At 39.5% G+C, this 15,982-nt stretch overlaps 2 protein-coding genes across 2 annotated transcripts; one reads left to right on the top strand and one right to left on the bottom strand.

The window, feature by feature from the left end:
* Positions 1-474: 474 nt before the first annotated feature.
* CHMP5 (charged multivesicular body protein 5) lies at positions 475-15,000 on the top strand. The gene is made up of 8 exons (XM_016223030.2): positions 475-602; positions 1,462-1,566; positions 2,063-2,109; positions 4,648-4,741; positions 4,871-4,942; positions 9,151-9,259; positions 11,198-11,310; positions 14,639-15,000. Exons 1-8 carry the CDS (start codon positions 534-536, stop codon positions 14,687-14,689), a joined length of 660 nt encoding a protein of 219 aa, XP_016078516.1. The 5' UTR covers positions 475-533; the 3' UTR covers positions 14,690-15,000.
* On the bottom strand, positions 8,519-9,012 carry LOC148091837 (proteasome maturation protein). The gene has a single exon (XM_087822744.1). It carries the CDS (start codon positions 8,962-8,964, stop codon positions 8,539-8,541), a length of 426 nt encoding a protein of 141 aa, XP_087678870.1. The 5' UTR covers positions 8,965-9,012; the 3' UTR covers positions 8,519-8,538.
* Positions 15,001-15,982: the final 982 nt, after the last annotated feature.

Below are 15,982 nucleotides of genomic sequence, written 5' to 3' on the forward strand. Positions count from 1 at the left end.
TCCCGGCTTGGCCGAGGGGCGCGCCGCCGGGAGCCCAGCCGCTTCCGGTCGCCTCTCGGTCTCCGCGCGCCACCGCGCTCCGCCAGACCCGCACCTGTTGGCGGCCCAGCGGGGGGAGCTAAGCTCCGCTCGGTGCAACCCCGCAGGGCTACTCTCCCGTCCCGCTCCGCCCCGCCCAGGCCAACCGGCCACGCCCCTCAGGGCAAACTCCGCTCCTACCCCGCCCTACACCCCGGAAGCCGCCCGAGTCCCACCCACTCAGGTGAGGCCCCGCCTTGCTGATCTGAAGTCACACCCTCACATCACCCAGCGTGGCCACGCCCCCTGCTGACTTTCTATCCAGCACCTCCAATCTCCCAGAGCTCTCCTTCGCCTGAAGGCCGAGCTGAAAACCCGGAAAAAGGATAGGGAAACTCCAATAGGCACATTGCGCTTGCGCACGGGGAGCCGGAAGTCAGGGCTGAGGGGGTGGTGTCTCTGCTTCCGTTTCTGGTTTTGCTCCAGTGTTTGGGTGTTCTTCGCGGCCGTCCGAGATGAACCGATTCTTCGGAAAAGCGAAACCCAAGGCTCCGCCGCCCAACCTGACGGACTGCATTGGCACGGTGGGCGCTCGACCGCACATAACTAGGCTCGGGGCCTCTGAAACCCCTCACCCCACCCACCCCGCCTCCTCCCGGTTTCTACTCCTCCACCTCATTCCCGGTTCCGGGCCCATTACACCTCGGCCCTTTCCACTCCACCTCTGTTCCTGTTACCCAGGTCATTCCTGACGCCACAAACCAGGACCCGACCCCTAACCCATCACTCTCTCCCCTAACTGGCACCGGACCCTTGATGCGCACTGCCGCGTCCACTCGCTCTTTCCTTATCCCTTCATCTCAAGTAAACGTAGGCCCATACACCCTTCGAACCTTGTCCATTACCCCTCTTTCATCCCTCATCCCTCTTCCACGTCAGGACCCTCAGCTTGATATCCTAGCTCAACATGTCTATACTAGATCCTGGATCTCAGTAACAAAATTCAGAACCCTGGTCCTGCACATTAAGCCACCACCCTCTTATCTAGAGAACAGCATTAGATCTTTAGTCCTATCCAGGGTCCACGGGGCACTAGCTCATTTCACAGACCTCCTGGTTGAGTCCCAAGCCTGATTAGTTTCTGATTCTAGGGAAATTGCAACTTACCCAAGGGAGTCTCAAATTATTTTTCTGCCCAAACGCACTTGAGGGAGACCCTGGAATATCAGAATCTGGAGGGTGGAATATAGTTTATAAAAGCCCCTCAACGTTTCTGACTGGGAATTCCCCCCCCCCCCCTTTGGGAACCACAGTTTTCCACCCCTCACCATATGATCCTCTTTATTTTTCTTTTCTTCCTCCATATTCTTTCCTCTCCTGCTCCTTCTCATGTAAGTATATTATAATAGCTACCAGTGCCTTTGATTTTTTTCCCCCCTCAAGGTGGACAGCAGAGCAGAATCTATTGACAAGAAGATTTCTCGACTGGATGCTGAGCTAGCAAAGTATAAGGATCAGATGAAGAAGATGAGAGAGAGTCCGGCAAAGGTAAGATAGGCTGCAGTTTCTGTGACAGCCTAACTTAAGCACCTGTGGAAGTAGGGGCTGGTGAGAGATACAAAAGGTATGCTCACAGTCTGATAAGGAGAAAAACCTATGTGGGGCTGTTAGTCGTTTCCAAGGAGAGAGCAGATTGAGGACTTTGTGCATGTTGAGTTTGAGTGGATAGCAGGATGCCCAAGTTGGAGATCTCCTAAGGCAACTGAATGTAAAAAATCAGCACCTTTGGGGCTGGGGGTGGAATTAATATGCAGTAGGGAAGAGACATGCAGTTAATACACTGAGATGTGAGATGCAAAGGCAGAGATGAACTGAGTCTTAAAGACTGTGCTTGGGAGGTGAAGAACAATCCAGGAGCCACTATATCTGCTAACTTAAAGAATTTCTTCAAATTAAGTAAGTAGATATGTATATTTGTGGATATGGGAGATTTCTTTTACATATGTATATTTTCTACTTATTAAAATCTGTTTTTTCTCGTCAGAATATGGTCAAGCAGAAAGCCTTGCGGGTTTTAAAGCAAAAGCGGATGTAAGTTATAGGCATAATCTCCTTTCTTCCACAGGTTTGACCAAAAGAGAAATGATCTTCCATTCCTTTAGGTTTTTATACCGTTTTATAAGCATTATTCATTTAATTACAAATTTCATTTACATATGTAGTTAGCTGGTTTTTCCCCTACTGTGTATTCAGCAACACCTTTTATAGCACCATCCATTTAAATAGAACTTTTTGCTATGATAGTGATGTTCTGTATTTATGCTGTATAGTTCAGAATCTCTTAGCCATGGGTGGCTATTGAGCATTTGAAATGTGACTAGTATGATTAGGAACTGAAGCTTTAATTTTATTTAATTTTAACAATTTAAGTTTAAGTAACCATATGTGGCTGGTGACTTCTGTATTGGACTGCCCAGATCTATAGGGTTTGGTTCTCTCATTACTTATTTAATTAGAGTGTGCCTTTTTAATTTTTGTTTGTAAAATTGGGAATCTTGACTATTTGTTCTCTCCCACTGGAAGATTTAAGGGTCCTTAGTTTGTTTTAGGTGGCAATATTCCAGTGTTTAAGCAGAAGCCAAATAGTATCTTTGTTGCTTACCCTTGTAGGCTGTCCAGCTAAAGAGACTTTCTGCAGGGTTGTAGAGGTCAGATGGAATCAACTAATAAGAAACCAGGAAGATTGCTGATACTCTTTTCCTATTTATAAAATAACTTTTTATAAGACATCAGATACCATCTTACTCCTTTTAGATTAGACAAAATTGGAAAAAGAAAATGTAATGCGCTAGAGTGGTGATAATGTGGTAAAACCATTGCCTCCTTAATTGGTAGCGCTGCAAGTTTTAAGCAACTTTTTTGTTTGTTAATCCTCACCCGAGGATATTATCTTCATTGATTTTCATTAGAGAGAGTGGAAGGGAAGGGAGGAGAAAAAGAGAGAGAGAAACATTGATGTGAGAGGGACACAGCTATTGGTTGCCTCCCACACAGGCCCCAACCACGGCTGGGGATCAACCTTCAGCCTTCTAAACACTGAGCCATGCTAGCCAGGGCTTAAGTAACTTTTTTTAAATAAAAGGATATATGTTCATTGTAGAAACTTGGAAAATATATAAACATAAGTAGAAAAAAGAAAAGCCACCTAGATTCCTACTATTATAAATAACCATCTTTAAAATGCTGATTTCTTGCATAACCAGCATGGCTCAGTGGTTGAGCATTGACCTATAATCCAGGATATCTCGGTTCAATTCCCAGTCAGGGCCCATGCCCAGGTTGTAGGCTCCATCCCCAGTAGGGGCCTTGCAGGAGGCAGCAGATCAATGACTCATCATTGATGTTTCTCTCTCTCTCCCCCTTCCTCTCTCTGAGAAATCAACTTAAAAAAACCCATTTAAAATGCTTACTTTTTACAGTTTCTTTTCTGTGCTTGAGCATACGTGGTGTATGGGCACATAATTTAGAAGAAAACAAATGGTGTGTATATAGGTATTCCTTCCCATTTAACGTTATATCGTGACCATTTCTTTGTCCTTTTAAATATTCTTTGGAAACTTTATACTTTTTAATATTCCACCACTGTTTGCCTATACCATGAATTGACCATTTTTCTCCTGGTTGGACAGTTAGATGGTTTCCAAATATTGTATAAAGAATATAATGACATAAGTCTTTGGGATAGTATTACACTTTGATATAAAACTTTATTTAAAAAAACATATTTTGAGAGTGCCAGGCATTATGTTAGGTCAGATTGGTTACCTAATTATGGATACACGATTAATAAAATATAATACTTGTCCTCAAGGAGTTTAGTCTACTGGAAAAATAGTTTCACTTTATGTATGAGCAGCCTTAAAAATAGTCTTACCCTTCTCTCTCATCATTGATGTTTCTATCTCTCTCTCCCTCTCTCTCCCTGAAATCAATAAAAATATGTTAAAAAAAAAATTGTCTTACCCTTTGCCCCAGAATTCCACTTCTGGGAATTTAGCATAGGAAATAATGTAAAACATAAAGACATATATATTATGACTTTGTAGCAAAAATGTTATGATATTAAATGGAAAATAGTGTTATAACTAAAATACATACAAAAGAAGAAGACTGGAGGGGGTACATCAAATGGTATTTGGTTAGAGCAGCGATTTTCAAAAGGTGTGCTCCAAGAATTTTTAAAATATGCAATACCTGACTAGTCAAGGGCACTGACCTCTTTTCCCTTAGATTGTCAAAAAAATGACAATAGCCAACACAACAATAGCCATCTGGTGTGAATGAATCAAAATTACACCTATTTTTTTTTTGTGTAAAGTTGACCAAAAAAAATGTATTTTTTTTTGGTGTGCCACAGAATTTTAGTAATTAGTTTATGTGTGCCATTGATGAAAAAGGTTGAAAACAGCTGGGTTAGAGTGATTATTTTGGCCAATTTTTTTTTTTTTTTGTATATTTAATTTTTTAACAAATTTTGAAAGAAAATTCTCTTATTTAGTATTAGAGATACTTTCTTCCTGAGGATTTATATCTGGCTCACATTTGCCATTCTCAATTCACTCTAAAAAGGTATGAGCAGCAGCGGGACAATCTCGCCCAACAGTCATTTAACATGGAACAAGCCAATTACACTATCCAGTCATTGAAGGACACCAAGACCACGGTACTTCCATAGCACCTTTTCCCATGATTTTATTTTTGTACTCTTGTGCTCTTTTCCTATGGTTTTTAAAAGACAGCTTAACCAGCATGGCTTCTTAAGACATTGTGTTTTCTCTTAATCTTTTTTTAGGTTGATGCTATGAAACTGGGAGTGAAGGAAATGAAGAAAGCATACAAGCAAGTAAAAATTGACCAGATTGAGGTGAGATGTGTACTGGTTTCTGTAAGAATGCCCTGGTTTCTGAAAGAATCCAAATGAATGTGTATGTGATGGGAAGGGCACAGAAGAGGGATTGAATCTTAGGCCTGCCATTTACTAATAAGTAACTTTGGGAAAGAGTACCAAAGGTCTCACTTTCCTTGTTAATGCAAGACTCCTAATACCACATATGGTTATGAAAATGAAATAAATGAGCTGGTGTATCTACACGCACAATGACTGGTACATAATAAGCACTAATAAATAAATACGCAGTTTCCTGTTACTTCTAATTCAATGATTTTTGAGTCTGTTTTCTCAATTGTAAAGTACTGTTGTTTGCTGCCTATCTCCTAGGATTGTCACGAGTGCTTAAAACAGTTCCTGGGATGGAGTTGGTTCCTTTTTCTAGTAATTCTCTCTATATTTTTAATAATGTCATTGGGTCCTTAAAATTAGCAGTTCGTTTGAGATCATGTTTTGGGTGGGAGGTGAACTCCTCTCACCTCCATCATGTGAACAGCCCAGATGGCAAGCAGGGATAGCAGAGGGAGGGAGTGGTGACTGTCCAGAGTTGAAGAGACTTCTTTTCTGAAAATATGATGGAGCCCTTTACACCTACATCCTGAGTAGAATGTCTCTTTCTATGAGAGCAGGGACTTGATTTTGTTCACTGTTGTATCCCCAGTGCCTTGAACGATGCCTAGCCATAGTTGGTGCTCACAAAGTATTTGATGATTGATGAACAAACGAATGAAAGGCTATTAAAACACATAAAGTAACTCTGTCCAATTCAAGAAGTATTTGTTAGTTGAGTGCTTAGTAGGTACCCAGCATTTTACTTTCTCTGCAGAGGTATTCTCTGGGAGTCCCAGTATTGCATAAGAGTGAGGAGTGACAGCATTCCTCCATCTTGCTTTTTTTGAGCATTCCTCCTTAGACTGCCTATATCAGATTCTTCAAATTCTTCAAATTCTGGCCATCTATCAAATTCTTCACTAGTCTCTACTTATAAGGAGTTAAACTTAGTGATATCTTCCAGATTTACTGAGAAAAATGTTCTGTGTATGCTTGTCTTATTTATATAATACTATTTGATGATAAAATTGCCCTGGCCAGTGTGGCTCAGTTGGTTGAGCAATGTCCTTGCACTAAGAGGTGGCCCGTTTGATTCCTGTACAGGACATGTGCCCAAGTTTGGGGCTTGATCCCTGGTAGGGGGCGTGCAGGAGGCAGCCGATCCATGTTTTTCTCTCATTGATGTTTCTCTCTCTCTCCCCCTCTCCTTTCCTCACTCTCCCTAAAAAAAAAAAAAAAAAAAAAAAATCAATAAAAACATATTTAAAATATATATATAATGAAATTGAATTTTATTTTCTGCTTTTAGGGTTCCATGTGTTTTAATTAGAGCTATGTAAAAAACAAAATAGAAACTTTGCTCTTTCTGGGTTTTTTAGTATGTCTCTCCATCTTTCACCTGTGGCTGGCTGTTTGTCTACCTAATTACCCTTTTTCTGTCCCTTAATAGGCTTGCCCACATGACAGGAGGAGAGTCTCTTTCTAATTCTTTTAGGGGGTGTGTGTGTCTCTTTGGTCGGGTTATATGTTTTGAATTTAATTTGTTTTCCTAAAATACTTGTAAAATATTTTCATTGTTTTATAGCTTTCATTTTTAAATTTTGCTTCTGTTTGTATGTGTGTAGCTCTGCCTTTTTTATTTTTTAGTTTCTGCACATCAAGTGCTTGTACTTGTTTATATTGCTTTTGTTTGTTTATCTAGTACTGAATCTACCAGTTCTTTGTGTGAAGATTTTTTTCCCCTGTATCATAGAGTCTATTGCTAGGAACCCTATTCATAGACAATTTTGAGAGAATGTCTTGTCTTCATATGTAGTAGTAGCATAGTATAAATTTAACTTGATTAATTTATGTTATTTTCACTCTTTTAATTATTGTTTCAGCCAGTGTTTCTCTGTTTAGCAAAATGTTACATATATACAATGTAGTAGTTTGACACTTGCAAATGCAGGAAAGCAGAGCGTTTTCTTTTTTCTTTTTAGTGTTTTTTCCGTTTTACTTTCTACCCTTTATTTGGAAAAACAAACTTCTGATTTGGGGACCAGGAAGGACTTTTCAAATATTTTGCGTTGCTCTAGAAGTTCTGAAGGATAAGTGATGCTAATTTGAGCCTTTTGCAGTATCAGCACTACCCTGTTATATAGAATTTTCAGTATGTGACGAGTATATTGTTCTGCGCATTATTAACATAGTAGAAGACACATAATATTAAGTGCTTAGTGTTTGACATACATTATTGCAATAAATCCTTACATAACCCTATGAGGTATGGCTATTAATAATACCATTTTAGCCTGTCTGGGCGTGGCTCAGCAGTTGAGCATCAACCTAGGATCCAGGAGGTCGGGGTTCAATTCCTGGTCAGGGCACATGCCTGGGTTGTGGGCTCGATCCCCAGTGGGGGGCGTGTAGGAGGCAGCCCATCAATGACTCTCATCATTGATGTTTCTCTCTCTCTCTCCCTCTCCTTTCCTCTCTCTGAGATTAATAAAGACATATTTTTAAAAAATAAAATAAATAATACCATTTTACAGATGAAGAAATTAAGGCTTAGAGACATTACTTTTCATGGAGTAATGACAAAATTTTGGCTTTGACTCCAGAGTTAGATCTCTAAACCATTATGCTAACTGCCCTTAATTATGCTACACTCCTTCTCAGATTTGTTGTACATTCTTTCTGGCTTTGCATTAGTCTTCCAGTTAAGTACAAGTAGATTATTCACAGATGATTTATGCCCTCAGTCAATGATTTTCATCAGCCTGGTCTCAGATCTCAAGCCTTTCCTTTTTCCATTTCTGTTTCCCCAACCATGGTGGACCCGGTATAACTTTTTATACCATCTAGTTTCTGCTACTGCCTCCTTACACAGTGTAGTCAGTGTTTGGCTAACTCAAGAAGTGTGATTTGCTTGTCTCAATTACCTCTTTTTCTCCATTAATTAGAAAAATGTTGATAGTGTAGCTGTTGCTTGATGTAATGTTTCAGGTAAACATCTGTAATGACAGAGAGATGATGGGTATCTAGTCTTGCAATAGGACTTTGAATTTCCATGAGATATCTTAAATTCAAATGCAAGATCACCAATTTTGTTCCTCTTTATTTTGAAGTTTACATTTTCACCACCAAAAACAGGAGGAGGATTATATGGGTTGGTGATATTTATAGTTATTGTTAGGGAAAATCTTCAAACTTGTGATCTTTAAATAATTCTGTAAGCTCACTTTCTTATACTTTTAATTAGAAGGAACATTCAGGAGTTACTCAAACCTGTCCTTTAGAGGAGCACCTACTCAGGTGTTGACTAAAAATAGTCACTAGCCAAGGACCGGAGTAACAGTTGTTGAGAATTTGTTATGTTCTCTGCATTTTTTTGTACATCATCTTTTTATTTTTTTATTTTTTTAATTTTTTATTTTTTTCATGTGTCAGTACTTATAATGTTGTATACATAAAATTATAGTAAAAAGACGATTGTAAACAAGATAAAGCCCCTCCATTTCCATGGTCAGCTCACTGCATTACAGTAAACCAAGTTTATATTCCACCATTAAATGTGGTTCTCCCATTAGTTCACTTTGTGATGGGTCATTAAGAATGTCTTCAAACCCAATAGTCTCATCATTACCCCTCAAAATATCAAGTGAAAGGTTTGAGCTTGGAAGAAATGGAAGACGCTGAACCTGTTGCACTGCCTTGAATTCCATTTGCAATTTTAGAGGAGCAAACAGACCCTGGATGTTTCTCAGTGTAGAAAAATTCATTTTATCTTGGTTGAGCTGGAAATTTTTTTCTGATAATTCAAGAGGATGACTGGGCAAAAGTTCATTTTTCACACAAGAAAAACCTTTCTGAAGAAGATCATGACTTTCAAAAGGTCCACTTGCTGACAGCTCAGTAACTGGAATACTGTCCTTTAGCTGAGATCCAAGTCCTCTGGTATTCATCTTCAGCTCACTCTGCGAAGAGCCCCTCAACCTGTTACGGTCAGCTAGCCCCGCTGCTCACTTCCGTTTCCCTGTACATCATCTTTTTAAAAATTGCTCCTTTTTAAGATTCAGGGAGAGAGTACAAGCTAGGGGTATAGGAAAATGGTAAGAAATGAGTAAAAATCTTGTCTGATCTTCTTATAGGATTTACAAGACCAGCTAGAGGATATGATGGAAGATGCAAATGAAATCCAAGAAGCACTGAGTCGTAGTTATGGCACCCCAGAGTTAGATGAAGATGACCTAGAAGCAGGTAAGTTATGGAAAAAGCAGTGCATATGTAGCTTTTGAGTTTGAAAGGAGCAATTGCCTGGGACCTTCTCCCAAGTGCTAGAGAAAATTCCTGTGAGGGTTCCTTAAGAGACAGTTTATGGTACAGTCTGTGGGAAGAGAACTTGTGAGGCAGCCACATTGGACTTGCATACTACACCAACAACTCCGGAATGGACAGGCTCTGAAGGGAGGTCCACTCAAAGGCCTTTTCTAACCCAGTGCTTGGTATCTAAATACTGCCTTTCCCTGCTGTTTTCCTTTTGATTTTGTTCTCCCTGTTTTGCTACTTGGACTCCTCTCTCTCGGAACAGCAAAATAGATCAAGAAATAGTAGTTGGCAAATACTTATTGTGTATCTCCTATATACCAGACACTGTGTTAGGTGCTGGGGATTCAGCATTGGAAAAAACAAATATGACCCCTTGAGCAGGGGTAAGAAACTGCTTCTTTCAAGTAGTTAATTACAAGAGCACAAATGGTTGGAGAAGTATGGGGTACCATGAAGCACATAACTAGGGAATCTAACATTTGGGAGTGGGGGACAGGCATGGGACCGGAAGGACAAGTAGGAGTTAGTAGGAAAAATGAGAAGGGTTGTTGCATGGCCTTAGGGAGAGTAGTTTAAAAACTATTTCTGTGCCCTGGCTAGTGTGGCTCGGTTGAGCATCATCCCATGTACCAAAAGTTCGCACACAGGTTCCATTTCCTGTCAGGGCACATGCCCAGGTTGCCCGCTAGAACTCCAGTAGGGGGTGTGCAGGAGGCAGCCCATCAGTATCACATCAGTGTTTCTCTCTCTCTCCCTCTCCCTTTCTCTCTCTCTCAAATTAATAAAAACATTAAAACTATTGCTGTAATCTTTAAGAGATGGTGTCTGAGACTATGGGTAGCAGAAACTATGGGTTGTGGTAGCAGAAACAGAGAGAAGTGAACAGATTGAAGAAATTTTAGGAGACTGAATGGACAAGACTTAATAATTGATTGGATATGGAGGGAGAGGGAGGTATTAAGGATGTCTGTCAGTTTCTAGCATGAGTAACTGGGTAGATGGCAGAACCACCCTACACTGGATTTTCTGTCACGTGATGTCCCTGTAAAACATTACAACTGCTTCCTTCTCCCTGTCCCCTCCATGTCCTGTTTTTGCCTGGAACCTCCCCCTCCTCCATTCATTTCTTTATTTTCTTACTTCCCATCTAGAGTTTCTTCTATGAGTCTCTGCCTGCTATTGCCATTCCTCCTGGTCACTTTCTACTCATTTTGCCATAGACTTTTTTTAAAAGCCTGACTCATGTAATGATCACTCAGTATACAACAATTTCTACTTATGTTCATTATCCTCTTTCAGGTTCATCAATAAATGAGAGAGAATTTTTTGCATTTGTAATTATCAGGAATTTATAATTTGAATTGGCCAGTTGATAACTAGAGAGTCTTCTCGTGAAGACTGGGGGCCTTTTAAACCCATAGGGAATGGTGGTTTTGTTTGTTTTATTTTTATTTATTTATTTTTTAAAAATATATCTTTATTGATTTCAGAGAGAGGAAAGGAGAGAGAGACAGACAGACAGACACATCAATGATGAGAGAGTCATTGGGGATTGAGCCCACAACCCAGGCATGTGCCCTGACCGGGAATCGAACCCCGATCGCCTGGATCCTAGGTTGACGCTCAACCTCTGAGCCATGCCCCGCCGGGCTGTTTGTTTTATTTTTATTTTGGTTTTTCATAGATTTTACCACATCATTTCTCTTGAAAGTTTCTTACAATGCTAATCTTTGATTTTGAAAATAGAAATTAGTAATCCCTTTCCCTTAGTTTTTAAATGTTCCTCTTATAAATAATTGGGCTTTCTCAACATTAGCTCCCAGTTTTCTTCATTACATAGTTTTGAAATGTTGACTATTTCAATTTCAGAGTTGGATGCACTGGGTGATGAGCTTCTGGCTGATGAAGACAGTTCTTACTTGGATGAAGCAGCATCTGCACCTGCAATTCCAGAAGGCGTTCCCACAGACACAAAGAATAAGGTGACAGCTTTTTCTGTTTATATTTTCTATGCAAATATAAAGCTTTATGCTTGATCACCAGTCTGGGAATCTAAAAGGTACCCTTAAGTTAGAACAAAGAAAGACTGTCTCGGTCATTATTTTGGGTACCCTTGAAAGCCCAGTTTTCCTACATTGGACGATGGACAGGCTTAGTGTCACGGAAACCCAGGAATGGGTTTTTTTGTGTGTTGTTTTTTTTTTTTAATTTAAAATTTTAAATCTTTATTGTTGAGACCATTACAGATGTCCCCCTTTTAACCCCACTGATTCCCCTCCACCCCACATCCATCCCACCCCCAGGCCCTCCCCATACCAATGTCCCCATCCATGGGCCATGCCCATAAACATACAAGTTCCCTGATTAATCCCTCCTCACCCACACCTCCCTCCCCGCCTTCCCTCTGAAATCCCTCAGTTCCAAGCTTCTATGTTACTGGATCCACTTTGTTCATCAGTTTATTTTGTTTATTATATTCCACATATAAGTGAGATCATTTGGTACTTGTCCTTCTCCGACTGGCTTATTTCACTTAGCATAATACTCTCTAGTTCCCTCCATGCTATGCCAAAGGCCAAAAGGTCCTTCCTCTTCACAGCTGCATAGTACTCCGTGGTGTAAATGTGCCACAGCTTTTTTATCTACTTATCTATCTACTCATGGGCACTTGGGCTGTTTCCAAATCTTAGCTATTGTGGATTGCGCTGCTATGAACATAGGGGTGCATAAGTTCTTTGCGATTGGTGTTTGGGTTTCTTAGGATATATTCACAGAAGTGGGATCATTGGGTCAAATGGCAGGTCAATTTTTAATCTTTTGAGGAAACTCTATACCTCTTTCCATAGTGGCTGCACCAGTCTGCATTCCCACCAGCAGTGTACTAGGGTGCCCTTTTCTCCACACCCTCACCAGAACTTGTAGTTCGTTGACTTGTTGATGGCAGCCATTCTGACAGGTGTGAAGTGATACCTCATTGTGGTTTTAATTTGCATCTCTCTGATGATTAGCGACGTTGAGCATTTTTTCATATGTCTCTTAGCCATTTGTATGCCAGGAATGTTTTCATACAATGACAATTTGTGTAATATTACAAATTACCCTTGTTGTGAACTTGCACTAAGTGCCATTTATAGGTTTTAGACATTTCCTGGAAAAGTATCAGCAACACATACATGAACCGTGCTAGGCAGCAGTGTAAAAATTCTACTCTCCAGGCACACTGGTTAATTAGAGGGTGGAAGTTTTTGAACTAGGGATTACTAATTTAAGTATAAAACTTAACAAAGAAAGACTAATTCAATACAGTAAAAGAAACAGGACACCTGGGTTTAAGTCTCTGCCTCTGACCGTGAGACCTTGGCAAGTCACTTAGCTGTTTTGAACTTTTCTGTCCCTTGTTTCTATAAAATACAAGTACAATCAAATTAGATCTTGTATGTGAAAGGGCTTGTGAGCCCTGGCAGGTGTGGTTCAGTGGTTAGAGGCCTGCCCATGCACTGAAGGGTCTTGGGTTCGATTCCCGGTCAAGGGCATGTAACTGGGTTTCAGGTTTGTTTCCCCTATTCCCCCGCTCCCTGTTGGGGTGCGAATGGGAGGCAACCAGTCAATGGGTCTGTCTCATATCGATGTTTCTCTATCCCCACTTCCTCCCTTCCATTCTCTGAAAAGCAATGGAAAAAATATCCTCAGGTGAGGATTAAAAACAACAATAATAAAATAAATAAAAGGGCTTGGCAAGCTTAAGGCCCTGTCCAAAGCAACATGGTTATCACTGTAAATAGAAGAAATTTTGCTGCATATGAAATCCTGTTCACGCCATCTTGGTTCCTGGTGTAATGTGTCATTTTATTTTATATTTTATTTTATTTTGTTTTTTATTTTTTAATTTTATTTTTAATCTATTTTATTTCATTTTATTATTTTATTTATTTGATTTTATTATTTTTATTTTACCTTATTTTATTTATTATTTTTTAAATTTATTTTATTTTATTTTAATTTTTGTTACCACTGGACATTTACAGTCCTGGTGTTTGCCTTATCTCCCAACATGCACATTGAGTATGCATAATGTAGTTGACAGAACCCTTCAGTGGGAACCAGTCTCAGCTCTGCCTTTATTCATTGTGTAACATTGAGCAAATTAGCAATTTGTGTCTTCTCTCAGAATCTCATCAGTGTTTTTCCACCTGTAAAATGTGGGCAGCAAAAAGTGGTGAGGAGGTAATTTTTCAGACCCCTTATAGCTGATTTCTATGAATGTTTGTCTTCCCCCACTGTACCCCTCCTGTTTACTTTGAGCCTGAGGTAGTCTTACTTTTCTGTACCCCACACCACCTCCACACCTCAGGCCACTTCAAGGTTCCAGGTGCATAGGTTGGTTTTTCTCAGCACATGTGAAATCATCTTTATTAATATCACCATAGCCCACCTTTTAAATTCCCAGGAGCATGTATGCTATGTCCACTTCTAGAAGTTTACAGGTTCCTGAGTTGAAGTGCTGTTGGGATATGGTTTCTTAATTGATAGTGGTATCACTGCCTATAAGTTTGTAGGACAGTGTGATGTAGCAGTAACTGCCTGTTCTAGGGCACTGCTTCATCAAAGATTTGGGAGGCTTGTAAAAGTTGATTGTTCACTTTAGGGATCAGAGTGAAAATGGGAATCTGAAAGCAAGGACTAACTCCTCAGTCTTTCCTCCTGGACCCTCCCAGCCCCGTTTTCCACTTTCTAGATTTATACTTAAGGTTTTCTTTCTCTCTTACTCTTCCTTTACCCTGCAAATATCCCATTTTGATCTCTTCCAGTTCTTTTCCAGGTTCATCACTTTCTTCTTTACCTTTCATAAAAGTCATTCTCGTCTTCTGAGTGGGATTTTGATTTTCATTGATTAAACACTTGGAGATGAGTTTTAACTACTAAATATTTGTAATCTTTTTTTTATCAGTTGAGAAATAGTGGCACTATGGGAATATTATGCTGAGTGAAATAAATCAGAAAAAGCTAAGAACCACATGGTTTCACTGATGTGTGGGATATAAAACTGAAACTTGTGGACACAGACAGCAGTGTGGTGGTTACCAGAGGGAAGAGGGTGGGGAGGTGGTGGGGGCTGGAGAAGGCCTAATACATGGTGACGGAAGATGGTTTAACTTTGGGTAGTGGGCACATAGTGCAGTATACAGATCTTGTATTACAGAAATGTACACTTGAAACCTATATGATACTATTAACCAGTGTTACCCCAATATATTTAATAAAAATTAAAAAACAAAACAGTGGCACTAAACATTACTTCTTTTTTTATAGGATGGAGTCCTGGTGGATGAATTTGGATTGCCACAGATCCCTGCTTCATAGACATGCATCATTCAAGTACATCATGTAAAATAAACACATATTCTGGGACTAGGAAATATTTATCTTTCCAAATTTACCATAAAAGATTATGGTTTATTTCCTTTCTTTGAAGGAAAAGCTAATTACATTGCTCTTTTTGTTTTGTTTTGTTTTTCCGTTAAAGACTCAACGTTTGGGGAATGCTTTCTTTGTACTAAATTTTTATTCCTTTTCTCTTATGAAAACTAACTTACTTAAAAGTATCGATGGGTATGTATGATTTCATTACTTAATAATAATTTGAAATAAAACTAAGGAAATGGGACTCTTTAGATTTTATGATAGTATAACTCCACAATCTCAAATCAACCTGATATATTGATAAGGCAGATAGCATTACTGGGACTGTTCATATTATGATTCAAAATCATTTTCTATTGTGGTATTATAGGTGGTTAAAGTGATGGCCTTTTTTTGATGGGTTTTTGTGTGTCTTGTGAGTAAATCATTACCGTGTCCAATATTGGAATGGAATTATCACTATGTCATGGGTGGATTTTTTTATTGTATCGTTCCCTCAGTATTACAGCCTGACTTGTAATCAATAATGAATATTTCTTGATATTTAATGTATAGGACATTTATTTATATTCAATAAATATTTTTCAAAAGGATATAACTTTAACACTATCACTTCTGCCTAAAACCTCCACTGCAGAAACCAAATTGAACACAATTTTAATGTCGATTCAGCCTAAAAACTCCACTATAAGAATTGAATTTACCCGGTGGCATTGTGGTATAGAGGAAAGAGCGAGGAATAATCCAGGCTTGCGCCCTGGGTCTGCCATCTAATTACTAAGTAGCCTCCTCACTTCTATCTATTCTTTTTTTTTTTTTTAATATATTTTATTGATTTCCGAGAGAGGAAGGGAGAGAGATAGAAACATCAGTGATGAGAGAGAGTCATTGATTGGCTGCCTCGTGCATATCCCCTATTGGGAATCAAGGCCGAAACCCGGGCATGTGCCCTGACTGGGAATTGAACTGCGATCTCCTGGATCATAGGTCGATGCTTAACTGCTGAGTCACACTGAACAGGCTTACTTCTATTTCTTTATTATTAGTAAAATTGTGCTTACCTCACAAGGCTCTTGTGAGGAATAATTGAGGTAATTGTCATGAGTACTTTGTTAACTGCAACATGCTATTTTCATATGAGGGATTATTAACAATAAAAAAGCAAGGGCTTCTTTCTTTTCTTGGGAGTGCTACAGCAAGTCCAAATTCCTGCCTGATTTCAGGGTCTTTAAT

Source organism: Miniopterus natalensis, chromosome 12 (assembly GCF_054644295.1).
Source record: "Miniopterus natalensis isolate mMinNat1 chromosome 12, mMinNat1.hap1, whole genome shotgun sequence".
Lineage (NCBI taxonomy): Eukaryota > Metazoa > Chordata > Mammalia > Chiroptera > Miniopteridae > Miniopterus > Miniopterus natalensis.